General features: G+C 66.6%; 2 protein-coding genes across 3 annotated transcripts; one reads left to right on the top strand and one right to left on the bottom strand.

Moving 5' to 3' along the window:
* The first annotated feature begins 8,749 nt into the window (after nt 1-8,749).
* On the top strand, nt 8,750-11,944 carry MAFK (MAF bZIP transcription factor K). Its single transcript, XM_081092177.1, has 2 exons — nt 8,750-8,813; nt 9,595-11,944. The coding sequence occupies exons 1-2, from the start codon at nt 8,778-8,780 to the stop codon at nt 10,012-10,014; spliced, it is 456 nt and encodes a 151-aa protein (XP_080948303.1). The 5' UTR covers nt 8,750-8,777; the 3' UTR covers nt 10,015-11,944.
* Nucleotides 11,945-13,694: 1,750 nt separating this feature from the next.
* Nucleotides 13,695-21,977, bottom strand: TMEM184A (transmembrane protein 184A). 2 transcript variants are annotated; one of them, XM_081092176.1, is made up of 9 exons: nt 21,800-21,977; nt 21,099-21,296; nt 17,421-17,586; nt 17,027-17,117; nt 16,864-16,939; nt 16,098-16,189; nt 15,423-15,592; nt 14,827-15,024; nt 13,695-14,323 (listed from the first exon to the last, which is right to left on the bottom strand). In XM_081092176.1, the coding sequence occupies exons 2-9, from the start codon at nt 21,294-21,296 to the stop codon at nt 14,100-14,102; spliced, it is 1,215 nt and encodes a 404-aa protein (XP_080948302.1). In that variant the 5' UTR covers nt 21,800-21,977; the 3' UTR covers nt 13,695-14,099. The 2 variants fall into 2 exon arrangements, with proteins under 2 accessions (XP_080948302.1, XP_080948301.1); XM_081092175.1 differs by having other exon boundaries at nt 21,768-21,915.
* Nucleotides 21,978-27,278: the final 5,301 nt, after the last annotated feature.

Raw genomic sequence — 27,278 nt, 5'->3', positions numbered from 1 at the left:
TGGGGGGGGGGGGCGGGCAGCTAGCGCCCCAGCTGCAGGAGGCACGACACCTGGCAGGTGCGCTGTGCCCCTAGAGGCCGCCGCTCCTCCCGGAGCAAGGGGGGGCCCCTCCCTCTTACTCACCACTCCTGTGGGCAGCTCATGGAGGCAGCTCACTACTTCTTCGGGGGCATCCAGAACCCTCGGGGGCCTGGCCTCCCACCCAAGCGCTGACGAAGGCCAGGCCGTGTGTGTGTGTGTGTGTGTGTGTGTGTGTGTGTGTGTGTGACCTTCCAGCTCTGTCCTCCGTCGGCAGCAGGAGGAGGCTGCCCCTCCCCAGGGCCTGCCTCGGTGGGCCTGTCCCCCCCCCCGGGGGTGGCCGCCATCAGCGGGGGCTTCGGTGGGACTGTTCCCAGGCCTCGGTCTTGCAGCCTGGACAGCGGAGCTGTGGGTCACACCGTTTATCACCACGTTGCGTTGCTGGCTCTCCTGCAGAGAAGAAATCCTTCTCTTTACCCACGTGTTGGTCAAAATGGGAATCAAAAGCCCGATGGGGGTGCCGGTCAGGGGGGGCCTCCAGGCGTCCTCTCCTCCTTTGTGGGTGGCCTGGGTGCAGGCAGAGATCTGGGTGCCCTGCACACATCCGGCCCATCCCCTCTTGTGGTGAAACAGGGGACCCTGCCACCTGTTTGGGATGTCCACAGCCCTGTCCTGGGGCCCTGGGGCCGGCAGGGTAGCCCACGACTCTGAGCCTCACGGCGAGGCCCCCAGGGAATAGGGATATGGGGTCCCATCTCCGAGCCCAGAGAACGCGCTCCAGGGGTACAAGGGGTGCTCCCGGCTCAGAACGCCTGCGCCACGTGCGGAGCTGCCAGCATGCGGGACGGGCGGACCCCCACACCTGCAGCACAGGTGCATGCTGCTCGCCCGGCACAGGTGGACACAGGGGCGGCACCAGGGCGCTGGAGGAGCGGCGGGCCGGCCAGCTCCCACGCCGGGAACATGCGGGCTCCGGAGGGGCGAACCCGGCGAGTTCCACGCGCCTCCGAGGGAGGACCCGGGCCCTGGAGGAGGCGGGAGGGACAGGGTCGGAGGTGGGCGGGGCGACGGCGCGCTGTCGGGCCTGGTGGGCGGGGCAGAGGGCGGGGCGATGGCGCGCGCCCTGGGTGGTGGCGCGCGGTGGGCGGGGCTCGGGCGCGCTGGTGGGGGGGCGCGGTGGGCGGGGCGGCGTGACGCGCGCTGACGCCGATCCCGGAAGCGGTGTCAGATGCTCGGCAGCCGGGCGGGCGGGCAGGCGCGCTGGCGGCGGGCGGCGGGGGGGACTTGTTGTTCTTCGTGAAGTCGGAGCGGAGCGCGCGGCGGGGGCGGCGGCCCGGGGGGAGCGCGAGCGGGACGAGAGCGCGTGCCCGCGAGGAGTCGGCCGCGCCCCCGCGGTCCCCGCGCGACGCCAGGTGAGGGGCGGCCGGGCGGGGCGGTGTGGGCCGGGGGCGCGGTGGGGCAGCCGGCCGCCGAGTCGGGGCCGCCTGGGACTCTGGGCAAAGTTGGGCGGGACCAGAGCCCCCGCCGGCCCGAGCACCTGCCGCCAGGTGCGCCGCCCGAGCGAGTCCGCGGGCGGTGTGTTCCCGGCCCGGGGACCCGGTCGCCTTCCTTTCTTCTCGGGGCCGGGCAGCGCGCTCCGCCCCGAGCGGGAGCCGGGAGACTGGGCGCCCGGGGAGGGCGGGGCGGGGCGGGTGCCCGCGTGTCTGCGCTCCCCCTCCCGCTCCACCTGCCGGCCTTTCGGCGCCGAGGCGGGAAGGCGCCGCGAAAATAACCCGCCACGTGCAGGGAGCGCGTGGTCGCGCGGGGCCACTCGGCCTCGGGCCCCGGCGCCTCCCGCGTGCGGTCCCGCCGGCCCCGCGGCCCCTTCCCACCTCGACCGCCGCTGAGATCGGAAGGGGAAGGAGCAGGGGACTCGCCGGCCGAGGTCACGTTTGAGCAGCTGACCTGCCCGGGGTTCCCCGGGGGGAGGCCTTGGTGGGGAGGGGGTCTGGGCGCACGTGTCTCTCCCCCCAAACCCTGTGGCCCGCGTGTCGCTGTCCTCCGTGAACGGGCGTCTCCTCGCTCCGAGTGCGCGTCCTTCCGTGGTTCTGCCGAGTTTGGACACCGGACCGTGTCCGCCTGCCCCCGCCGGAGGGGAGGAAGGAGTGGGGGCGGGAGCTGTTGCCCGGACCCCCTAGGACGCCCACGCTGTGGCGGGTCTCCCCAGCGGACACCTGCCCTGCGTGCAGGGCGCGCTCTGCGGGCTCCTGATGACGCCCTTGTCGCCCCTGCGCGTGGCTCCGGCCGCAGACGGGTCTTCCGCCGCCCAGTTCATTCACCCGCGGACCAGCACCCGCCGCCCTGTCGTCAGGCGCCGGGAGGATCGGGGGTCCCCCGGCTTGGGTCCCGCTGCCCAGCAGCCCCCCGGCCCTGTGTGGATGGAAGTCTGGCTGCAGTGACCGCCCGCGGGGTTGGGTGAGGTGCAGCCCGGGGACGCGCCTCGGACCCAGCGAGCTCCGGGTGGGCGGGGCTGGAGGCGGCGGGTGGGCCGCACCTGCACCTGTTGCCTGCGGGCAGCCGAGCAGCTTCCGGAGCCCTGCCCTGCCCCGGTGCCAGGGCCAGAGGGGGCCTGCCCGGTCCCCTGACGCCGGGCGCTCATCAGACTGAACACAGAGCGAGGCTGGGGGGGAGCTGACTTCCAGGGACCGGGCGCCCACCCTCAAGGTGGTGCTGGAGCGGGAGCTGGGGAGCGGGCAGCGCTCCGGGCACCATTCTGTGCCCACAGCCGAGCGGCCTCCTCTCTGGGCTCCGCGGGGAGTTTGTGTAGTCTCCTGGGCGCGGGGAGCAGCCTGCCTGTGGCCGCCTGGCCGAGGCTAAAGGCTCTGGAGTGGACTTGGGTGCCGGTCAGGTCCGCGGGCTCTGCGGCTGCTCCGCAGTCAACAGTGACTCACCTCTGCTCCCGGCTCCCCCCGCTCCCCCCCAGTGGAAGGTACGTGGCTCCCTCGGTATTTACTTTTGCTTTTCATAATCACACACTCGTCATGCTTCCTCTTTCTCACAGTTTCAGGAAGTCGCAAGTCCAGCTTAAAACTAGTTTTAGGGCAGGTGGGGATGACCCTCCGATCACACAGTAACCACCACACAGTCACTCACACACACATTCACACACACACTCTGTCATACACATACAGTCACTCACGCGCACACTCACAAATATACACACAGTCACTCACAGTTACACATTCACACACACAGTCATACACAGTCACACACACACAGTCACTAATATACACACAGTCACTCACACACACATTCACACACACACTCTGTCATACACACAGTCACTCACGCACACACTCACAAATATACACACTCACACAGTCACAGTTATACATTCACACACAGTCACTAATATACACACACAGTCACACACACACACATAGTTACACATTCACACACACACTGTCATACACATAGTCACTCACGCACACACAGTCACTAATATACACACTCATACAGTCATTCACACACACAGTTACACATTCACACACTCTCATACACATAGTCACGCACACACAAATATACACACTCATACACAGTCACTCACAGTTACACATCCACACACACAGTCATACACATAGTCACACACACACTTACAGTCACTAACATACACACACTCACACATACGCACACTCATACACGACTGTGGAGGAGTCTGGCACGGATTTCCAGAAGTGGAAGTAGTTACACATTCACATAGTTACACATTCACACACAGTCATACACTCACACACACAGTCACTAACATACACACGCATACGCACACTCATACACAGCCATGCACAAGCACACACACTCACCTCGTCTTAGATGGAGCCCAGCCTGGTGCCCTGGCCTGGCCCGGCGCCTGCCTGCTCTCCTGTGTGCCTGTCTGGGTGCGGGCAGGGGGTGCGGAGCCGTGTGGGCGGAAGCCGCCCTCCAGCCCCTCGCTCAGTGCAGTGCTGACACACCTGCTTATGCAGCAAACCCCGTCTTCCAGGTGGGTGGGCAGGTGTGGTTGAGTGGGGGCAGGTCTTGGGTGCAGCCAGTATGTGTGCTCAGGGAGAGGGCGCCCACCTACTCCAGGGAGGGCAGGGGCGATAGGGGAGAAGTTGGGAGCCAGTGCAGATTGTGGGGAGCTCTCAAGAAGCCAGAGGTGGAGGCCTGGTCTGCAGCAGATGCCAGGTGGCCAGGGCGGGGGAGGGCTCTGGAAGGGTGCTGATTGGGAATGGCATCCCTCTGCCTGGCTGGGGGCTGCACTTGCGGGACTGAGGTCAGGGTCCAGACAGGGAAGCTGGGCCAGAGCAGGGAGACAGGCTGAAGCGCAGGCCAGGGTTTGCGAGCGGAGAGGGGAGGCCCTGTGGACGATTTCTGGGTGAAATGTGGTGGGGTTGTCACCTGAGCTGCAGGCGCAGGACGGGGCCTACGGGGCCTGCTGGGCGTGTGGGCAGCTAGGAGGGCTGGGGGAGGACAGCCGCAGGGGGCCCGGAGGAGCACGCAGACCTGTGGGGGGAGCAGCCGGGCAGAAGCTGCATGAGGAGAGCCAGGGTCCAGGGCATGGCTGGCCGGGGTGTGGCGTTCAGCCTGCATCAGCTGGAACTGCCTTAGTCACCTCTAGAGCAGCCAGGATGACACAGCTTCCCCGAACTGCAAAGGCAAGGTGACCAGACGTCCTCCCAGCCCCGGAGACAGTCATGCCTTGCTGGAGGGCAGCCGGCCAGGGCCAGCCTGCAAGCTGGGTGTGGGCTGGGCTGGTGGGGTGCCCAGCAAGGCTCTGGAACGCACCCCACACTGAGGGGAGCTGGCTCAGGACATCAGCGCCTGGCGTCCAAGTGGCCGGACGGTGGGAGCCCTCCTGGCTCTGGGCGCCGTCTGCAGTTGGGTGACATGGGCGTGCGGTGCCGTCTGCAGTGGGAGGGCGTGCGGCATTGGGCCACTTGTGAGAGGGTCCCCGCCCCTAGAGCAGAGGTGGCCACCTCAGGGTGGTCGGGGGAGTCAGCTGCTGCTCTGCTGCCTGGAGTCGGGGCTGCTCCCCTAGCAAGGAACCCCTTTCCTCCCTCCCTGTCTCCCTGCTGCCCCTGCCCTGCCAGGACCTGTCCCCGCCCCCCCCCCCCCCCAAGCCGGGAGAACTGAGTGGAGGCGCATCTTCATCGGGTTGGCTGGGAGGGCTGCCGGGCAGCGCCCCGCGCCCCTCACTCCCCCTGACAGGAAGTGTTGAGACCCCCCCCATGCTGAGCCCCCCCATGCTGAGCCCAGATTCAGCTTCCCGCCCGCCCAAGGCTCACCCCAGGCTGGGCGGCTGGTTAATCTGGGTAAGAATTAGCCCCTCCCAAGGTCTACGCCGCCTTTTCTGCCTGGCTGGCTGAGCCCGGGGCTGCCTGGGTGCGGTCACTGCCCCCAGCGGTCTTCACTGATGGCCCCGAACCTGGGTCCAGCCCAGAGCAGCCAGCGCACGTGAAGGTCCGCAGCCCGGAGCCAAGGGAAGGAGGCAGTGGCCAGCAGCCGGGGTTTGCAGGGAGTTGGAGAGAAAAGTGACCGAGGGTCCCGGACCCTGGCCTCAGCGCCCCTGCCTCCTGCCCACCAGGGGGACAGTGCTTGGCTGTGGGACTGCGCTCGCTGCCCAGCCCGGTGCCGGGCGCCCGGGACGGAATCCGGCCGAGCTCGGTGGAGCCGCCTGGCCCTGTTCTGGGGCTAGAAGGGGAGGGACGCCGGTCCCTCCTTCACTCAGAGCTGCGTTCCCTCCTTCGGAGGAAGAGAGCTTTCCTGTCCTTGTCAGATGTGCCTCCGGGGGAGGTTGCTGGCTTTGGGTTGAGAACCAAGTCCTGAGTTAGAACAGTAAACAGTTCCGAGTGACAGGTGCTGACGGTCGGTCGGCACACTCGGACCGGTGGCCTCGTGGGGGTGGGAGGTGAGCCTGTGACCGTCCCTCAGGCGGTGCTCGGTCCTCGGGCCGCCTGGCCCTGGGATCTGGGTTTGAGCTCTGTTCCTCCCGGGCTGGGCCTGGAGCGTCCTCCCGGGAAGCTGTGAGGGCAGCGTGTTTGGTGTCTGGTGCCGACCAGTGCTGATGCGGGGACCCGGCTTCAGGCCGTGGTGCGGGGGCTGCGGGCTCCGCCGGTGCCAGGCTGCCCGAGGCTGCAGTCTCCCCTCGGGGTGCCCGCGTCTGGAACCGTTCTTGCTGCCGCTGGGGGCCGCTCAGGTGTAGACGTGTAAAAGCAGCTGTATCACAGGCTGTTCTCCAAACCTTCCACACGCACTTTTCCTCACGTGGGCGTGCCCGGGTCAGCGCTGGGTCCTGGTGGTGTTTGGGTTCAGGCAGGCCTGATGCTGGGGCGGGGGCGGCCGTCGGGCGCTGGGGCGGGGCACCGAGGGAGACCTCCGCTGCTGGGGGAGACGCAGTGGATGGGAGCAGGCGCTGGAGGCAGTGGTGTGCCTGCTGCTGCCCGGCTCCCCCCTGGGCCCCTGGCTCCTCGGTCCGGTGCAGCCGGAAGCGCTGGGGGCAGAGGGCAGAGCCCAGGCGGGGCCTTGCCCAGCGGAGGCCTTTGGGGCGGGACCCTGGGGCCCCTCGTTTCCAGAAGGAGATGGGGACCCCAGAGGAGAGGATTCCCGGGCTGCTCCTCGGCTCGGAGTCCACCCATCGCGCCCTCGGTCCTGCTGTTCTCCTTGGACAGAGGCCTGCGGGCTAGACAGGAGCCGAGGCCCGGCCCCGGTGGGAGGGACCCGAGCCGCCCTCCTGTCCCTGCCGGGGCTCCTTGACTTGGTGGGTGTGGGGGAGACTGGCCCTCCTGGGGCCTGCTTGCGGGGGAGGGGGCTGAAGCCCCCCCTGTGTGCATCCTGGTTCCGCCCCGAGTCCCAGCACAGATCCCGTGGTGGGCAGGTGGGCATCTGGGAGGTCCCTGCCAGGACTCTGCCCTGCGCCTGCCCTGGCCGAGCTGGCTCTAGACACAGCAGCCCATCGGGTCGGGTCAGGGTCTGCTCCAGGCAGGTCCTTGGCCGGGCCTTCCGTTTCCCTTCGGGGTGGGGCCGGGTCTGTGGGAATGTGAGCTCTTGCTCTGTAAACAGCCGGTGACTCACCACACAGCTATGCCTGGCGGCTCGGGCCTCATGACGTGCTGGCTGGGATGGGAGCCGGACACCGCCACCCCTCCTCGCTGGCGATGATGGCGATGGCGTGGAAAAGTTTCCCACAGCCCCGCGGCTCTCCAGCGCGCTCTGACCCCTGCACAGAGCGGGGCTGGCCACCCCAGATGCCAGGCGTCAAGCCACTGTCAGAAGCAGCTCTGAGCTCCCTGCTAGGATCTCCCCAAACTGCGGCCCGTCGTCTGGGGCACATGTGTGTAACCACGTGAGGGCCAGGGGAGCCCGGGGCGCCAGCTGCCCCCAGCCTGACCTGCTCTCCATCCCCATTGAGGCCCCAGCAGAGTGAGGGTGAGGGGGCAGAGTGCCCCATGGACGGTGCGGGGCCTGCAGGCGTGGGTGCTGAGACCTGGGTTGAGTTTGTAGCCTCTGGTGGTGAGGGGGTGGAGGGCCCAGGGGTGCTGCCTGAGGGTCCTGGGCTCCGGCTGAGGGAGGGTGGGGTGGAGTCTTGCTTGAGATGGAGGCTGTGATGCGGCTTCAAGGCCCGAGGACCCTCTGTGGTGCTTGTCTGGTGTCAGGATGTCCAGTATACGGTGTCCTGCGAGCTGGCAACACAGCCCACCAGCAAGCCTGGTGACTGCCCCCCCCCCCCCGCCCCGGCCACGTGGGCACAGGAGTGAGTTTACTGTCCCACAGCCTGCGGTGTCTGCACTGTTGCCCCAAAGCCATTGTTGCTGTGGGCTTCTCTGTTTCCATGACAACCATCAGGGGTTGGCTACTTCCCAAGGTCGCCATGGCAACTATCAGAGGGGAGTCATGCTTGGGATGCTTGGCTGGCTTTTCCATGAATGATTAGAATGTGTGACACAATGCAGACGCAAAAACTAGGAGGGCGGGGCTGGCGGTGGCAGGGACAGCTCCCGCCAGACGGGCGATGTGCTCCCAGGGCAGCGGCTCCCCGGCTCCCCACCTGCCCCAGGCTGGCCTAGGAGCCCTGCCCACCCGCTGAGCCCAGGTCAGGGCCAGGGGCAGCCCAGGGGGAGGCGGTGATGTCACAGCTGCAGTGCCCTTGGCAGAGGTAGGCTGGCTGGGAGTGCGGGCGACTCCACTGCCCCTGGCGGGGCCCTTCCTCCGGGAGAACGGGCTCCTATGGGGCAGGTGCTGCCCGAGGCTGGTGGCCCCGCAGGCGCCTGGTGGGGTCATTCTCGGAGCCTGTACGTGCGTACTTCGGCCCCTGAACGTGGCGTCCTGTACCCACAGGCACAGGGAGAGTCCGCAGGAAGCAGCTCTGCTCAGCCTGGCGTCACCCCGGGGCTGGCGCTCTTGTACAGGGGGTGGGGTGGGGGGCAGGGGAGCTCCTCGGGCTGCCGCTGGAGTGGAAGGCGTGGCTGGGCACCCACCTGGTCCCTGGGGCCCCACACCGCCTGGGCCAGGAGCCTGCCTCAAGAGGGGCGGGGGCCCACCGGGCTTTTGGGGCGCTGCAACTGGACTGAGGGAGGGTGAGCTGAACCTCCTCGGGGCCTCTCCGCTGTCGGGATGGCCCTGCTCGGTCACTGGTGGCGGCACAGGCGGCCCCCGGCCAGCGGGACTGACCGTGTGGCTTCTGTGTTCTCTGCTTTCTAGTTACGATTTCCAGGCCGTTCTGTGCGGGTGACGGTGCCCAGGTTATGACGACTAATCCCAAACCGAACAAGGCATTAAAGGTAAGCGGGGCGCCCTAGCCAGTGTGGTTCAGTGGATAGAGCATCAGCCTGCGGACGGAAAAGTCCCAGGTTCAATTCCAGTCAAGGGCACCTGCCTGGGTTGCGGGCTTGATCCCCAATAGGGACCGTGCAGGAGGCAGCCAATCAGTGATTCTCGTCATTGATGTTTCTCTCTCTCCCTCTCCCTTCCTCTCTGAAATCAATAAAGAAATATATATTTTTTAAAAAGGTAAGCAGGGGTGAGGGGGCAGCCCAGGCCGTCTGTGCCCGTCCGCGGCGAGGAAGGAGGCCCTGTCCCAGGGCTGTGGGCTGAGGAAGCGCCACCGAGTGAGGAGGGGGCAGAGTCAGGCTGTGGCCTCAGGAGGCGCCAGCCCTCGGGTCCAGGAGGAGGCTCCTTCGTGCGGGCGGGTGGCCCTGCCCCGGGGCCTGCTCTTGACTCCCTCTCAGCCTGAGGCTGGCTGTGCCCTTGGGCCTCTGTCTCTGGTCCCGGGAGCCCACGGGACCTCCATGCACTTGTGGGCTGTGCACCTCCCAGCCCTCCTGTCCCCCGCCTGCTGTGTCAGTCTGTTCCAGGCACTGCAAGGTCACAGGGCAACACCCACATGGGCTGTGGCCTGGCAGGTTTGGGTGGCCGAGTAGCCGGGTCATGGCCGTGTAGCCAGGCCATGGCCATGTGTGTGCACCTCGAGTGACCTCTGGTGGGGGAGGGGCTGCCGGGACCCAGACCCCCGTCTGCTGAGCCGGCCTCGGGCCTGGTGCTGACCTGTGCCCGGGCCCGCAGGTCAAGAAGGAGGCGGGCGAGAACGCCCCGGTGCTCAGCGACGATGAGCTGGTGTCCATGTCGGTGCGGGAGCTGAACCAGCACCTGCGGGGCCTGTCCAAGGAGGAGGTGGTGCGGCTCAAGCAGCGGCGCCGCACGCTCAAGAACCGCGGCTACGCCGCCAGCTGCCGCATCAAGCGGGTGACGCAGAAGGAGGAGCTGGAGCGGCAGCGGGTGGCGCTGCAGCGGGAGGTGGAGAAGCTGGCCTCGGAGAACGCCAGCATGCGGCTGGAGCTGGACGCGCTGCGCTCCAAGTACGAGGCGCTGCAGACCTTCGCGCGCACCGTGGCCCGCGGGCCCGTCACGCCCTCCAAGGTGGCCACCACCAGCGTCATCACCATCGTCAAATCCCCCTCCGTGCCCTTCTCGGCCGCCTCCTAGTGCCCGAGCCCGGGCGCTGGGCGCTGGGCACGCCCCTCGTGCTGTCAGGGTCCACGGGGACAGGTCCCCGACACCAAGTCCACGTGCAGAGTCCACGGGGCCCCCGTGGGGCCGGGTGGAGAGGAGGGTCTCGTGAACCTGTGTGCCGCACACCTTCCTGCACGCGCCCACATGTGCCCACACGCGCCCTCGCGCACACGCACACGCACTGGCCACCCTCGGCCACCCGCTCTCCAGGCTGTCGCTTCGGGGTCTGTCTCCCGGGGAGTCAGGTGGGGAAGGGCTCGGAGGCTCCTGGCCTGAGGCCCAGGGCCCTGCCCGCCTCCAGCCTCAGCCTCAGCCGTATCAGCCTCTGTCCTGCTGTGGCCTGGAGCCCCACTGCCCACAGCCCTGCTGTCCCAGGAGGAACCTTCGTCCTGGCCCACACGCACCGTCACTGCCGCGGCCGAGCCCTGTGCGGGCGGCGGGCGAAGGGAGGCTGTGGTGCGGCCCGCGGCCCTGGGGCTTGGAGCAGCAGCTGCTCACAGGCATCACTGGGGCGTCCGTGTGGAGAGTTGCATGCGTGTTGCAAAGTGTCCCTGTGTTGGGGTGACGGGTGAGGTCCCCAGCTCCCAGCTGCAGCCCTCTGGCCGCCACCCGCAGAGCCTGGGACGGTGAGGCCGGGGGTGGGGGTGGGGCGGGAGTGGAAGGGGAAGGGGAGCTCTGGGTGGAATGGGTTGGCTGCAGGGGGCCTGCTTAGCTGTGGAAGTTGGAGGTGGAGCTGGGCTTGTTCCTGCTGCCAGAGGAGGGAGAGCAGGATGACAGGTGGGGTGCAGGAGGTGGGGGAGGGCGTTGCGGGGAGGTGGGGGCACAGGCCGGAAGGTGGGGGCGCTTGCATGGTCTGCCTGCACAGAGGGTGGGACCCTGCAACCTTGGTGCTTAATCATCGCCTGGAACCTTCTGGAGCCACGGGTGACCTCGGTGACCTCTGCTGGGGCTCCCTGCCCTCAGCGCTGCTGCAGGTGCTGCCCCCATCCTGCCGTCCTGGGAAGAGGTCCGAGCCCCACCACGGGCCCCGCCCAGAAAGACCGAGCAAGCTGTGAAGCCCCCACCCCCAGGTGCCCGCCGCCGGGGGAGGCAGAGGGGCTGCGTCCGGACCGGCTGGCCCCCGGCTGTGTCCTGCGTCCTGTCCTGGGGCAGCGGGGGCTGGGCGAGCCGCCCTAGAGCGAGGCCGGGGTGAGGAAGCTGTGGATGCCATAGCTGTGGTAGGTAATCCACATTGGATATCAGTAAGGACTGGGAGTATTTAAGAGAGAGTATATATATATATATATAAAAAGTTCTATACACATTTTATTGTCGGGTTTTGTACCTTTCCTGTTTGATACTGTAAGTGTACAGCAGGGCTGCAGGCGGAGGGTCCAGGTTGGAGCTCGGCCCACCACCCCGTCCCGCTGCCCTCTGCGGGCTCTGCGACCGCCTGGGGCCTGGCGGCCGTCCTGCTCGGCCACTGTGCTGGGTTCCCAGAATGCCCGGTCCCGCGGGACACGGGTGGCTCCCCACCCCCCGCGGACAGGGTCACGGAAGGAAGCCTGGAGTGTCCCTCGTGCTTTTCCTTCAGATTATTGAAACTCACTGTCACATTTAATATATGGACTTTATTTAAGAGGAGAGGCGAGGCCCTGTGCTCAGACCGAAGTCTCCGAGGGCACCGGCCGCCCCAGGGCAGGCTCCGTCTGCAGCTCACCCCCTCGCCTCAGCGCTCAGCAATTCATTTCAATATTTATTTTTGTGCTGCTTCGACCCCGATATAAATTATTGAGGAGACCCTCTGCGTGGCCCTTGTTCCTGTGGGCGTGCCCCGTGCTGCGCCCACACCACCGCCTAATTTATTGCTGTACATCTCTGCTGTGACGCTTTTGTACCTTTGCAATAAAGACTTTTCTGGTTTCAGGTTTGTCTTGCTGTGTGGTTGGTGGTCCCCCCACATCCCTTTACCCAAATCAGGTGCTGCTGTGAGCGGGTCACCCGGTGGGAGGGGCAGCAGGCTCACTCTCTGGCTGGTGGACGGGGTTCGGAGGGTCCCACCTGCTGGCCAGGGGCCCCAGTCCACGGATGCAGCCTCGGCAGTGGCCACTGTCACCCTGAGCTTGTCAGTGGCAACCACTGATGTTTCCCAGCCGAGCAGACCCCCTGCAACCAACCCTGCTCCTCCTCGGGGAGCCTCCAGATCTGGAGCTGGTCACGGACTGTGCGTGTGAGCTGGGGAGGCACAGGCCCCGGTTCCCCGCTGGGCTCCCTGTCCCCCAGGCGCTCTATGTGAATCGCTGGGGCCATTTTACAGATGAGAATGCTGAGGCCAAGACAAGCCGCTCCTGCCTGTGTGGCCACTGCAGGCCCCCCCACTGGGAGGGCAAGGCGCCAGAGGCCCGAGCAGCAGCCCTGACCGGCTCCATGGTCCCCTCACCTGCACAGGCAGGAGCCTGGACACCTGTTTTGTCCTCACGGCTGGACTTCGTTCTGCCCACGACAGGTGTCGCGGGGCCAGGATGGGAGAGGACGGGTCTCTGCAGCTGTGACCTGGCAGGTGGCTCAGCCCCTCTGGGCCGGGCCGCCTCCCGGGCTGTCGCGAGGAGGAAGGGCGTGCGGTCTGGCCAGGCGCTTGGCAAACGCCGACCTCCTCTCCCTCCGAAGCACCAAGCCCAGCACTGCCCCCTGCACAGCTGGCCCACGGCGCCCTGCAGCCCACGCGTGTCCCTTGGGCCTCTGACTATCCGCGCGCACAGCTTGGGGCAGCCAGGCCCGCGGGGGGGTGCGGGGAGCACCCTGGCTCACAGCGGGGCCTGGCGCTTCCCCGCCCGCAGCCTCCAGAAGGCCCCTGCATGGTCGGCACCTCTTCCTCCGCTTTCAAACCGCGGATTGAGACGTGGGGGGGCCGCCTGGGCCGCCAGCTGCAGAGCCCGAGATAAGTCGTGGGGGACTCTCCAGCGGGCGCAGGGGAGGCCCGGCCTGTCTTATCAGGGAGTCCCAGGCGCAGGGAGCAAGGGGCAGGGAAGACCCCACCCATCGTGGACACCGCTGGCCAGTCCGTCTGGTGAGTCTGGGACTTGGCACCTCTGCCTCCTTCCTTGGTGACACAGGAGCAGGCGGCCCGGAGGGGGGGGCGGGCCTCGGGGCGGTGGCCACTGGGCCTCCTGCCTGTAGGCACTCGGGTGCCCGTGCCGCTGCCCAGCCCCCCACACACCCCCCAGCTCCCACCCTACCTGCTGGACACCTAGACACAGGGCCGACCAAGACTTGCAGCCTCTGCTGCACCTCCTGCTAGGCCCCGCCCATCTGGTGACCCCGACCTCCAGGCTCCCAGAGGGCGGGCAGCACCCAGACCCGCTCCCCCAGCTCTGCAGCCGCGTGTCCCACGAGGGAGAGGACAGGAGGCGCCTCCAGGTCTCAGCTCCTCCCGCCTGCGGGGCTTTGCGCGCGTGACCTCCCACGGAGGGTGGGGCTGGCACAGAGGAGGCCGCGCGCGTGCCCCCGCCTCAGGGGGCACAGGGCAGAGCATTCGGTGGTGGGGTGAGCTCCTCATCCTGTCCTGCTCGGAGCTGGGACGCTGCCCCCAATTCCCAGACTTGGCACCATGGGCCCCTTCCACCTCGCGCCCCGCATCCATCAGCACCGGCCCTGCAGGGACAGAGGCCACGAGAGTCATAGCAAACCCAGGGGTTTATGTATAAATAACCCGGCTGGTGGCCCCGGCACCCCAGGCCCCCACGGGGAGCACCTCCGGGTGAGGGCTGGCCAGGGCTCCGTGGCTGAGGGATGTGCAGCAGCGCCCAAGAGGACCAGAGCTAGGCCCAGCCGAGACCCGCCCACAGCCTGAGCTGACGCTGACGCTGTCGCCTGCAGCCGCCCAGCCTGGGACCCGCTGTCAGGGCGGCCACGTGGCCCCTGAGGGCATGGCCAGCTGCACCGGCAGGTCCCTGGGCTCCTGGACAGGCGCAGGCACCCTCTGCCACGGGCCGGGCAGGAGGCTCTGGGAGGGGTGGACCTTTGGCGGAGGGTCAGGGGCGAGGAGCCCTGCCCTTTCCCAGCGGCCAGACCACCCGGCCCTACGGCTCCTCCAAGGGGATCAGCATCCTCTTCTCCATGCTGCGGCTCCTCCGGTCCCCGCCCACCGCGGGGAGGGCGCTGGGCCCCGGGGCCTCCTGGGTGGCCTGCTGCGTGTAGTGCTGGTAGGCGGGCGAGAAGTTGTGAATGGCGTCGCGCACGATGTCCTGCGGGCTCATGGTCTCCTTGAGGCCACTGGAAATGCTCTGCATGGGCGCCGGGGGTGCTGGGGGCAGTGCACATGGGGGGCTGGGTCTCCCTGGGCCCATCTCCCCTCGAACCCCAGCCGGGCATAGCCTGCTCCTGCCTCCGGGGGCTGCCCAGCCAGACCCCACCAGGTCGCAGGTGGGGGACGCCTTGGATGGCCAGAGCAGCCCCAGGCCACTGCTGCCCGAATGGGCCATTATCCAGGGACACCAGCACCAACCAACCCCGTCCGGCTGTCCAGGGGCCTGGGGCCCAGTCGCGTCCAGCCGTCTCTGCGTCAGACGGCCTGCCCCGGCCCCCCTGCTTCCTGCCCGTCTTCCCTGCACCAGGTGCAGACGAGGCTCCTGCCCCGCCCTGGCCCTTGCCCTGTCCTCCTGCCCATCGAGTGGACATTCGCGTGTGGGGACCCGATGGAGACACGGTGCGGAGGGCACCCGGGGAGGGCCGGTGGGCCACACCCATGCCATGCCCCCGCTGAGCCCTCCGGGAGCCCCCTCCTCACCCGCTGGCAGGGCCGCCTACCTGGCGAGTTGTCCTTCTTCTCCGCGTACACCTGGCAGGTGAAGGCGTAGCGCAGGGCGATGGAGGCGAAGAGCATCTCCACGCAGATGATGAAGTTCTGGTAGCCGGCGGCCAGCGTGCCGGCGCCCACCCTGCTCCCGTCCGTGCCCTGGACCTCGGGGATGACCCCGCACCTCTCCAGGATGGCCAGCAGCATCCCTGGGGCGGGGACAGCCACTCAGGCACCCACCTGGACAGGAGGCTGGGCCGGAGCTGTCCCAGCCAAGAACCCCACTGCCGCCTGCCATGGGGCTGAGGGGAGACCGAGCTTCAGAGGGGCTCCAACGCCGGGGTCTTGGCACAGAAAACATCCAAGATGCCCCGCCACCCAGACCTGCGCCCACCCTCGCCGCCCTCCGCTGCCAAGTGGGCCAGGGATGCCCGCAGCCCGGCCCAGGGCTGGTGGGGACAGGCCGGCCCACCCCTCCCACAAGCAGCCCAGCACCCAGGCTGCAGGGCACCAGCGGAGAGGGCTGGGACCGCCTACCCAACAGCTGGGCAGCAGGCTGGGCGGGGGGGTGCGGGGGAACCGGCTCTGGGCTTGGCAGCCCACCCACCCTGCCAGAAGGAGAGGAAGATGACGGCCTTGATGGTGAGGAACTTGAGGACGGGCTCGAAGGGCTGCAGGAGCTCCCTGGTGGCGACGTAGAAGAGGAACAGGGCGTAGAGGGCCAGGCTGACGGAGGCGTTGTAGATGAGGGTGACGTACAGGTAGCCGCTGTGGACGCTGCGGGCAGGGCAGGGGCGGTCAGGGCCACAGCTGCCAGCAATGACCGGGCCTGCACCTCCCTCCAACGGCGCAGGGGCCTCAGGGGGTGGAGCTGGGGGCGGGCGGGGGCCTGGCAGGGGGTCCCGACCCAGCCGTGAGGATGTGGCCCTTCTCCTGCCCCTCCCCACCTGCCCGCGCACTGCCTTGTAGGTGTGCCTGTGTGTGCACGTGTGCTTGTGTGCACACATAAGCATCGCATGTGCTGTCACACGTGCATGCGTGTGGTGTGTGCATGTGTGTGGGGTGTGTGTGTGTGTGGACCTTGGCCCGGGTGCCTGGAATCCAGCCCTTGCTCTCCCTCGGGTGGGCTGGCTGCTGCCTGGGCCTCGGGCCTGGGCTCCTGAGGGCTCACCTGGGACAGCACTTTCCCGAGAGGAGGGGCCTGTCCCCAGGTGCTGAGCCCCCCGTGGAGCCCTGCCCACCTCCCCCATGCCCGGCCGGCCCACCCTCCTGCCAGCCTTACTTGAAGTCCCCATCGTGGTATTTGCCAACCGCCTGCAGGACAATGGTGACCAGGGCCATGACCGGCTTCACCACGCAGAACTGCAGCGTGGCCTGGGAGAGAGCGAGGGGCGGGGGAACGTGGGAGGGGCACCCGGGCAGCGAGGGGTGCAGGGGTGTGTGTGGTGGGGGCACGGGCAGCGAGGGGCAGGGGTGCGTGTGGGAGGGGCACACGGGCAGCAAGCGGTGCAGGGGTGTGTGTGGGAGGGGTACCCGGGCAGCAAGCGGTGCAGGGGTGCGTGTGGGGGGGGGCACGGGCAGCGAGGGGCAGGGGTGCGTGTGGGAGGGGCACCCGGGCAGCGAGGGGTGCAGGGGTGTGTGTGGTGGGGGCACGGGCAGCGAGGGGCAGGGGTGCGTGTGGGAGGGGCACACGGGCAGCAAGCGGTGCAGGGGTGTGTGTGGGAGGGGTACCCGGGCAGCAAGCGGTGCAGGGGTGCGTGTGGGGGGGGGCACGGGCAGCGAGGGGCAGGGGTGCGTGTGGGAGGGGCACCCGGGCAGCGAGGGGTGCAGGGGTGCGTGTGGTGGGGGCACACGGGCAGCGAGGGGTGCAGGGGTGCGTGTGGGAGGGGCACCCGGGCAGCAAGGGGTGCAGGGGTGCGTGTGGGGGGGGCACGGGCAGCGAGGGGCAGGGGTGCGTGTGGGAGGGGCACCCGGGCAGCGAGGGGTGAGGGGTGAGAGGTGAGGGGTGCGTGTCTGGGGGGCACGGGCAGCAAGGGGCAGGCCCTCACCTGCTTACAGAAGCGCAGGAAGCCGATGGAGTAGGCCGTGCCCCGCAGGCAGCAGGTGCTGTACAGGCAGCTGGACCTGGGGTGCGAGTCCCTGAGGCCGGGCCGGAGGACAGGGCCCTGCCCACAGCCCGGGGCGGGGAGGGAGGCTCGGGGAGGCGCTTACTGGATGGGCTTTCCCCGAATCTCAGCCATGATGGCGCTCTCCCCGCCCAGGTACTGGAAGCACAGGCTCAGGAAGCTGTAAATGACGAAGGCTGCGGAGCCGGGGCGGCGGGCGCGGTGAGTCTGGGCGTCCAGTGGCACCGCCTCCAGGAAGCCTCCCCGACCCCCACGCTGAACCCATTTCTCAAGACACGCTGAGGCTCAGGTTACCTTGCAGGACCCTCCCCCACGGGCTCCCAGCTCAGCTCTGGGACCGACCCGCCCCTGGGGGCCCACCGCCCGGGAGAGTCCCACTTCCCTCTGGGCTCTGGGCGGCCCGGGTGCCCCCACACCCGCCAGGCGCCCCCCCGCCCCGCGCACGGCTGGTCCTAGCTGTCGGGCCTGGCCGGCCTCACCTTCGTAGCAGTCCCGCAGGGAGTCCAGGTAGACGTAGTGCTGCTGGCTCCCCAGGAGCAGGAGGCTGAGCCAGGAGTCGAAGGAGTAGACGGGCACCACGAGCAGCAGGCGGATGACGTACCGCTGCTCGCTGGGGACCGTGTAGGCGCGCAGGTGCAGGTAGATCTGGGGGGAGGGAGAGCGGGTGGGGTGTCCGCACCCTGTGGGGGTCACCCACCCACCGGAGGTGCATGTGCTCACTCACTCACTCATCCACTCACTCATTCATTCACTCACTCATTTACTCACTCATCCACTCACTCACTCATTCACTCACTCATCCACTCACTCACTCATTTACTCACTCATCCACGCACTCACTCATTCACTCACTCATCCACTCACTCACCCACTCACTCACTCATTTACTCACTCATCCACTCACTCACTCACTGACTCATCCACTCACTCACTCATTCATTCTCTCATCCACTCACTCACTCATCCACTCACTCATCCACTCACTCACTCATTCATTCACTCACTCATTCACCCACTCACTCATTCATTCACTCACTCACTCACTCACTTATTCATTCACTCATCCACTCACTCACTCATCCACTCACTCACTCATTCATTCACTCATCCACTCACTCACTCATCCACTCACTCACTCATCCACTCACTCACTCATTCACTCACTCATTCATTCATTCATTTACTCACTCATCCACTCACTCACTCATTCATTCACTCATCCACTCACTCACTCATCCACTCACTCACTCACTCACTCATCCACTCACTCACTCATTCATTCACTCATCCACTCACTCACTCATTCATTCACTCACTCATTCACTCACTCATCCACTCACTCACTCATCCACTCACTCACTCATCCACTCACTCACTCACTCACTCACTCATCCACTCACTCACTCACTCACTCATCCACTCACTCACTCACTCATCCACTCACTCACTCATTCATTCACTCACTCACTCATTCATTCACTCCCTCATCCACTCACTCACTCATTCACTCCCTCATCCACTCACTCACTCATTCACTCACTCATCCACTCACTCACTCATTCATTCACTCACTCACTCACTCACTCACTTATTCACTCATTCATTTACTCACTCATTCACTCCCTCACTCACTCACTCATTCATCTGAGGAGACCCTGCAAGGGGCAGTCCCAGTCCCAGTGGGCACAGACACTCCAGAAGGTAGTCTGGCATTTCGACAGGGACATGAGAAGGGCTGGTACCCTTTGGCAGCCCTCTGGTAGAGGAGAGGAAGAAGGGCTTGACCGGTGTGGCACAGTGGTTGTCGACCTATGAACTGGGAGGTCAGGGTTCAATTACCGGTCAGGGCCCAGGCCCAGGTTGTTGGCTCCATCCCCAGGGTGGGGCGTGCAGGAGGCAGCCGATCGGTGATTCTCTCCTGATCATCACTGATGTTTCTATGTCTCTCTCCCTCTCCCTCTCCCTTCCTGAAATCAATAAAAACATATTTTAAAAAGCCATGAAGGCTGCTAGTCCCGGCCGCGTACCATGAGGACCACGCAGGGCGGTGGCCGCTGATTAGACTGTGGTGCAGCCACGCACCAGGGTGCCACACGGCCAGGAAAATGGGACGCCTTGACAGGACGGGGCACAGACACGTCAGGTGATGAGCCAAACAGCACCCGAGTGTATTGGAAATGCACCGTCAAGATGGAGGAAAGAAGCGCCGTCTCCCCCTGGACAGCAGGAAGCAGGGTGACAACAGCTCGTCTTCAAACCCTTCTAGGTTTTTCTATGGGAACATAAAAAGGCGACAGGCCCTGGCCAGTGGGGCTCAGTGGATAGAGCATCAGCCTGCGGACCAAAGGGTCCCGGGTTCGATTCCGGCCAAGGGCACGTACCTCGGTTGCAGGCTCCTCCACGGCCTGGACCCTGGTCAGGGTGAGTGCAGGAGGCAACCCATCGATGTGTTTCTCTCACATGGATATTTCTGTCTTTTCCTCTCTCCCTAAAAATTAATGGAAAAATGTCCTCAGGTGAGAAAAAAAGTGACAGGGCCTTTCAGAGGAAGAAGCCCGGGGAGCTGGCGCCTGGCTGCACACTCTGAGGGCTCCCAGGAGGAGGCGCCGTGAGCAGAGGGAGAGGGCGTGCCCCTGCAGAGGCCTGTGTGCCCAGCTTCCCCGGGGGCAGCTCGAGGGCAGGCGGGGGCAGGTGGTGCAGGCACCGGCGCCTTATCAGCCGCTCACTCCCTCGCTGGCGAGTGGGCAGGGCACGGCGTGACCAGCCCTTCAGAGGCCTGACCTCTGCCCCGGGAGCCGGCACCGCCTGGCTGCGTGGCCTTGGCCAGCCGCTGCCCTCGCCAGCCTGGTCCTTGTCTTTAAAGCGAGGGCTCCGGATGGCAGAGGCCGGGCAGCGGGGGCGGGCGGGGGTGGGGGCCGAGGGTGGGGGCCGAGAGCTGCAGCCCCAGCGTCTCCATCAGCCCCGTCCAGGCGGTGGGGCCCCCAGCAGCACAGACACACACACAGCTGGTCCCCAAGTTACAGAAGGTCCAGGTTAGAAGATGGGGACACGGAGGCTGAGCCTGCAGCCGGGACTGAGACGGCCGACCCCGGGCTCTGGGCTGCTGCCTCCACCATCCTGCCACCATCCCGCCACCAGGCAGTGAGGTGTGGCTTCATGCAAATCAGACGTGCCACCCGCCTGCCCGTCTTCCTGTCCAGCTGCAGCTCCTGCCTCCCACAGGCAGTCCTCCCTGAGGGCCCCACAAGAAGGCACCACCCCTCCCACCCCTCAGCTCCCCGGGGTCTGCCTGGCCCCCTCACACGCTGTGTCTGCTCTATGTCTGGTTATTTGAGGCCACGGAAGCAGGTGACTCGCCGAGAGGGGTACCCACTTCCGGGCCTGCCAGTCTCCTGCTGCCCCCTGCACCAGCCCACTTGTCAATCCAGTCCCCACGCCGGTGCCAGCTGAAGCATCCCGAAGGGCAGTGCTGCTCGCAGCTCCCCCTCAGCAGCCGTCCATGGCTCCCCAGCACCCCCTGCTGAAGGCCGCTCCACCCAGGTGGCCCTCGCCCTGGCTGCCACCAGCTCCTACCTCCCAGCTTTGCTCACACGCCTCACAGGGGCAGACATGTCCTCTGGGCTGGGCACACTGCTCGGTCCCCTGCTTCCCTCACGAGGAGTCTGAGGGGCAGCTCTGACCCTGCTCCTGACGCTCAGCGCCCCACAGAGCGAGTCCCAGCCCTCAGCCGCCTTCCCTTCCGGGGCAGCCGCGCCTCTGGAGGAAGCGGGACCTTCCCCTGCGGCTAGGGGAGCCTGGGAAAGACCCTGCCCTCTCTCAGCCCCAGTCTTCTCCTCTGTGAAATGGGACGATACTGCTGACCTCAGCGAGCAGGGCTGGTGAGCAGGGGTGACGGGCCCCCTGCCCTCTACCTGGCAGACCTCATCTTCAGGCCCAGCTCCCCTGGCCCGCCCCCTCCTCCCCGCCTGTGCCCTGGCTTGCTGCCACCTCGGAGAGCCCCAAGCACGGCTCCTCCATCTATCCGGCCTCTGGCGGCATCACCAAGGCCACGGCTTGAGGTCCCACCATGCCAGCAGGGCCAGGCTGAGCTGTGGCCACGTCTCACCATGAGCCGTGTCCTGAGGGAGGCGCGGAGGGAGGCGCGGAGGGAGGCTTACCTGGTGGCAGGTGAGCACCAGGGCGGTCCACACGAAAACGCCGGAGATGCCGCGGGCCAGCGCACTGGTGAGGAACAGCTGGGGGGCGGCCTGCGAGCTGTTCCCCCCGCGGTCCATCTGCAGCCCCGAGGGCTCCGTAGGCATGGCCGGCGGGGGGCTGGGCGGCAGCCAGGTGGCTGACACCTGGGAGTCAGCCATCTGCAGGGGCAGGGAGGACACGGGGAGAGAGCAAAGTCTGAAAGCAGCCCAGGGCCGGCTGGGGAGGGCGGGCTCCCCCTCCAGGCAGCCCACACAGGCTGGTGTGTGCCCATGGCTCCAGGGGAGCCTGGAGGACAACCCTGCCCCCTTTCCCTGTCTCCCGCAGCCGGGCGCCCTGTGCACAGGGACGCAGCTCCAAGGCCCACGGCTCCGAGGCCCAGCCTGGGCGCCTCCGTCCCGGGCTCAGCCACCTGGGCGCAGACGCCAGCCTCCTGCCTGTGACCTGGGCCGTCCCCCCTCTGCGGCCGGGCTTGTGGGGAGCCGCTTTTTAGGGGCCAAAGTTGTCTGGGGAAGTCGGGGAGCCCCAGTGGCCGGCCTGCCAGGCTGGAGTCCGGGAGCAGGTGGCTGGAGGGGGCCAGCCCAGCCCCCACGGGCTCCCTGGGACGCTCGGGGCCCCGCTTGGTCACTCACTGGCCTCCCCGCCTGCTTCAGCCACTGCCCACCTGCTGGGGCCGGGGCACCCCCTCCTCCCGCGCTGGCTCCTGCTGTCCGGGCTTCCCTCCTTCCGGCCTCGGCCTCTCAGGCCCGGACCCACCTCCCGGCAGGAAGCTCGGGGCCCAGCCCTGCGAGGCCCGGCCTCCGGGGAAGCCGGCTGGTCATTTGTGTGGCCACGTGGCCCCCACCGGTGGCCCCACTGGGGGTGGGGCGAGGCCGCTGCTGGGGCGGTGCCAGCGCAGGGGCGGGGCCGCCCACCTGCCTCCACCTGCGCTCACGGGGGCGGGGCCGCCCTGCGCTCCGCCCCGTCCTCGGCCCCGCCCCCGGCGGACACCCGATCCCTCGGGCTCTGCTCGGCGGCAGCTGGCTCGCCCGAACCCGCCAGCCGCCAGGTGCGCTCACCTGCCCGCGCCAGCTGGCCAGGCGGCTGCTCCGGCCCGGGGCGGGGCGCGGGGAGGGCCTGCGGGGGTCCGGGTGGCGGAGCTGGGCTGGCGGCTCCCGCAGGGCAGGCCCCACGCGGGGCGGGGCGGGCAGGGGACGGGGCTCCGGAGGAGACGGCGGTGACGCTTGCACCACATCGCGGCGCATTCAGTGCCTTGGAAACGGGTGAAATGTGTTCCGGGAATCCCACCTCGGTTTAAAACCCCTTCCCCAAGGGGTGCCCTGGAAACGTTTCTGGGTTTGGGGGGGCACTGGGCTCGGCCTGGGCACCCGACTCCCCGCGCCCAGCCCCCTCCCCCCACAAAGGTGCCAGCTCAGCCCCTGGGGGGCGGGCGGGCGGGGGGGGCCTCGGCTGGTCTTGGCCCTGCTCTGGTGACAGTGGGCTTGTGCGTCCTGGGTGCCCGAGGGTGTCTGCTCTGTGGGGTCCGGGACCGCCCGCGCCCTGGGCACTAGGGGGCGCGCCCACAGCGCTGGGGTTGCTGGGCTCCTTTTAGAGGTGGGCACGGCGCCCAGGGAGGCTCATCGCTGTTCCCACGGCCCCCCAAGAACGCAGGGAGGCCCAGGGTGAGGCCTCCAACCCTGGAATGCACCCCCTGCTCCCCCACTCACAGCCCCCCGGGAGCCCCAGCCAGGACACGCCAGCCCCGCCCCAACCCGGCAGGGCCCCTCCGGCTCCGCCGCACCCTCCGCACCAGCGTCTCCCGGCGGCCGCCTGTCCCACGTCTGTCACCAGCCCGCCACCTGCCGTCCCGGCCCCGCTCCCGGGACCGCGCCGCGGCCCACAGCGTGTGCAGGGAGCCGGCGTCCCGGGCGGGCTCCCACGAACCCAGCGGGGGGCGCTGTGGGCTCCTCCCTCCAGCCAGAGCGAGCTCCTCCCGGCGCCAAAGGGGCCACCCTGACTCCCCCGCCCCCCCGCGCCCCCCCCCCCGCGCCCCAGGGACCCGCACAAGCTGGCCGGCTGCGCAGACCGGGGCTCAGGGGCCTCCAAGGGCGAAGACTCGGGGCAGGGGCAGGGGCAGGGGCAGGGCTGTCCGGACCCGGGGACCCACTCGCTCGCGGGGCGGGGAAGCCAAGGTCTAGGTCCTTCCCAGGCGGACGCTGGGACCAGGGAGCACACAGCAGGGGCCACTGTGGTTCGATGCCGGGACTCCCAGCTGGGTCAGCAGGACCCCTCGGATGGCTCCCAGGGTGCCGGCTTCGCTCTGCGCTCTCCTCCCTCCCTCCCTCCCTCCCTCTTAAAAAATATATTTTTATTGATTTCCGAGAGGAAGGGAGAGGGAGAGAGAAACATCAACGATGAGAGAGAATCACGGATCAGCTGCCTCCTGCACTTCCCACACTGGGGATCCAGCCCACAGCCCAGACGTGTGCCCTGACCAGGAATCAAACCGTGACCTCCGGGTTCACAGGCCAACACTCAGCCCCTGAGCCAGGCCGCGGGCAGCTTGCACTGTGCAGGAAGGTGAGCGGAGCCCTGGAGGTCTCCTGTCCCATGGCTCTGCCGGCGACGAGAGGAGGCAAGCGGATTTTTAAAATCTATTTTTATTTATTATTTTGTTTTAGGGGGTGAGGGGATTTTTAAAAACTATTTTTATTTTTTTAGGGGGCAAGGGGATTTTAAAAAACTTTATTTTTATTTATTTTGTTTTAGAGGGCGAGGGGATTTTTAAAAACTATTTTTATTTTTTTTTTTGGGGGGGGGTGAGGGGATTTTGACATCAGACTCAGCTGGTTTATGGTTCCTGAGGGACCCTGGTTCCTGGGTAGGTTCTTCCGCTCCAGGCCACCCCTGATGGTGGAGGTCAGACCCAGTGTCCTCTGGGCTGTTCTCGCACCTGTCCTCCCTGGCACATTCTTGTTTAGCCACCTCCTCCAGGAAGGCCTCCAGAGAGCCCTGCTCTGAAGCTTCCCCACTCCAGAGCCTCTTGCACACCTTGGGCAATGGCTTTGCCTCACGGGGCAGCTTTGGCTTTGGCTTGGCCCTTCCTGCCAGCATGGGCCTTGTGTGCCTTTCATAAACCTGGGGCTCTGCTCAGCCACCTCACAGCCCGTGCTGCTCTGGGCCTCCGCTTTCTCATTGTTGAGGTGAGTCTGGGGCCATCTGCCCCTCCCTGGGGTGGAGCATGCAGGTCTCTGCCATCACTGGGGGCCTGGGACACGCCCCCTTGCTGTGCCCTGAGCTCAGGGGAAGGTGGCAACCCTCCTTGGAGAGGGGGAGGGGCCCGGCTGTGCCAAGCCCGCGCACAATGACATCGAGGGGCCAGCCCCACACCATGACAGTGTTAGCTGAGCCGATGTCCAGGAGGCTGGGAGGCGGCCGGCTGCTCTGCACCCTGGGGCTCTCTGGCCGGGCGAGACCTTGGCCCTGGGCAGCTGGTGTCATGGACCACACCCACTCGGGAGGTGGCCGGGCCGGCTGGGCCTGACTTTCCTGTCTGGGGCTGGACTCGGACCAAGCCTGTCACAGGACAGACCTGCCGGCCCAGATCCGGGCAGCGGGGGCCTCTGACCACTGTTTACTCTGAGCAGGTGGCCAGGCCCTGGCAGGTCCCGGGGCCTGGGGGGCGCGAGAAGCTGCCAGCCAGTCCCAGACCGGAGTGCCCTCGTCCCAACACCTACCTGCCTTTCCCCCAGTGACCTACTGCCACGGCCCTCGACGCTGGCCCTGCACCTCCTTCCAGACCAGCGGGCCGTCGGGGACAGCTCCTCTCCCACGAGGGACAGGCCCCCCTTCCCCTGCCCCAGCCCCTTCCATGGCTGAGCTGCCCCCTGAGCCGGCAGAGACAAGGCGGAGGCCATGGTGGCTCGTGGGCGATGACCCGACACCCTGCCTCCCCAGGCCCGCACGCCGGGGTGCTTTGCTCTCCCCTGGGCCCTCCCCTGCTGGCGCCAGGCAGGGGCAGGACGCGTCGCTGAGCGTTTGTCCCGGCCACGCAAAGGCCATCGGCTCAGCTACCACCACCAGGGCGTGGGGCCGGGGCGACTGGACCAGGACTCAATGTCGGCCAGGGGCTCAGTGCTCAGGCCTCCGTCACGCCCCATACCCGGGGGAACGGGGACAGAGAGGGGAGGGGCAGTGGCTGGACCCCGGGCCCCTGGCCTCGCAGCACTCCCTGCAGCACAGGGAAAGCCTGGAGGACAGACAGCCCGGCCTGGCCGCCCGCCAGCCTGGGGACCCCAAGCCACTCCTCCCTCCCTCTGGGCTTCAAGGGGGCGGGGGACCTGGGTCCTCCCAGCACTCCCTCTGGGGTCCCTCGGGCGGTGGGTGAGCAGGGAAGGATCGCCTCTTAGTGGTCAGGACTCGCACTCCTCACCTGGGCCAGGGCACTGGACCCAGAGCCCGGGGTCGGACTCGTGGGGGGACCCTGACCCACAACTCAGTGCCTGTGATGTGACCTTGGGCAAACCACAGGCGATGGGAACCCCCAGGTGCAGCAGGTCAGCCTGTCAGAGCAGGGGCTCAGGGGGCTCCTGTCACCTACTCCTCTCGAAGGTGGTCACGGCCGGCTGGTGTTGCTCAGTGGTGGCGTCGACCCTACAGCTGGAGGTCCCCTTGGATGCAGTCAGCGCACAGGCCCGGGTTGTGGGCTTGCTCCCCAGCGTGGGGCATGCAGGAGGCAGCCGATCCATGGCTCTCTCTCATCCATGTTCCTCTCCCTCTCCTTTCCATTTGGAGATTTTATATATATATATATATAAATTTTTTAAAAATATTTTTTATTGATTTCAGGGAGAGGGAGAGAAACATCAATGATGAGAATCATGGATCGGCTGCCTCCTGCACGCCCCACACTGGGGATGGAGCCCACAACCAGGCATGAGCCCTGACCAGGAATCCAACCATGACCTCCTGGTTCATAGGTCGACGCTCCACCACTGAGCCACGCCAGCCGGCCCATTTTGATATTTATAACATCATTTGCAGGCCATACACAATTACCAACTTAACAATTAGCCCGTTATATTTAGTCAATCATTTTTCTTGTCCCTGAGCCATGGCCTGCGCTTCCCACTGAGCAGCCTGCCCGGTGCACCCACTGCACCGTCGCTGCCAAAGAGCCTGGGGGAGCGGGAGGCAGGGCGGAGGCACAGACACAGGGGTGGTCTCCCTGTGAGCCCTGCAGTGAGAGGTCTAGGGGGTCCCCCTGCCGGGGCACAGGGCTCAGCTGTGCCTAGAACCCGGTCAAAGCCCCAACAAGGGCGTCTATTTCCTGGGGTTGCTGCTCCCATGACAATAAACTGGCCTAAACCCACAGGAACACGTGCTCTCCCCGCTCTGGGGCCAGAATCTGAAATCAGGGCGTCTGGGGCTGTGCTCCCCTGGGGGGCTCCAGGGAGGGTCCTTCCTGCCTCTTCAGCTTCCAGGGGCTCCTTCCTCACGGACCGCTCCAGTTTAACCCTCACCCATGTGCTCACTTAGGCCAAACATTTAACTAACTCACCCCTAATCCTTGGCAGGGCCAGAGCAGACAATTTCTGGGCCTTATGTGGCCTGTGGGCCGGATGTCCCCCACTCCTGCTCTACAATCAATAAAAACACAAAAACGAAAAAAAGCTGGTCAGCTGCCGCCGCCGGAGGACTCAAGCCCAGCTGGCTCGTTCCGCCTGGTGTCCTGCCAGCCGGGCACATCGTGGGTGGGCTCCTCTCCATTTCCAGGCCAAGGGACTGACCAGCCCAGCAAGCCCATCGACCCCTGACCTTGTTCCCGCCTCCTGTCCTTCCTGTCCTGCCCCTGCCGGCCCGCGTCCCTCCCAGGCCGGCCCGCGTCCCTCCCAGGCCCGTTGCTTGGCCTCCAGGGAGAACCTGCGTGCCCTGGGCCGCTTGTATCTGCCCCTCAGGTGAGTCTGCTGCAGCCCTGGGTGCCTCTGGGGCCTTGGACGCTCTGGTTACCAGCGGGCACCCTGGCTCCTTCAGGGACACGGCCTCTGGGGTGAGGCGGTGTGACCCTCAGAATTGCAAATGTGGGAGTTTTCCTCCAGGAGCCCCCACCCCATCGGGCTGCCTGGGGCTCAGCCTGGACACCACAACCCTCCCGTGTGCACACA

The sequence above is a fragment of the Myotis nattereri genome (assembly GCF_964212035.1).
Source record: "Myotis nattereri genome assembly, chromosome: 5".
Classification (NCBI taxonomy): domain Eukaryota; kingdom Metazoa; phylum Chordata; class Mammalia; order Chiroptera; family Vespertilionidae; genus Myotis; species Myotis nattereri.
Note: the sequence above shows the minus strand (reverse complement) of the source record. Positions and strands in the feature narration are given on the sequence as shown.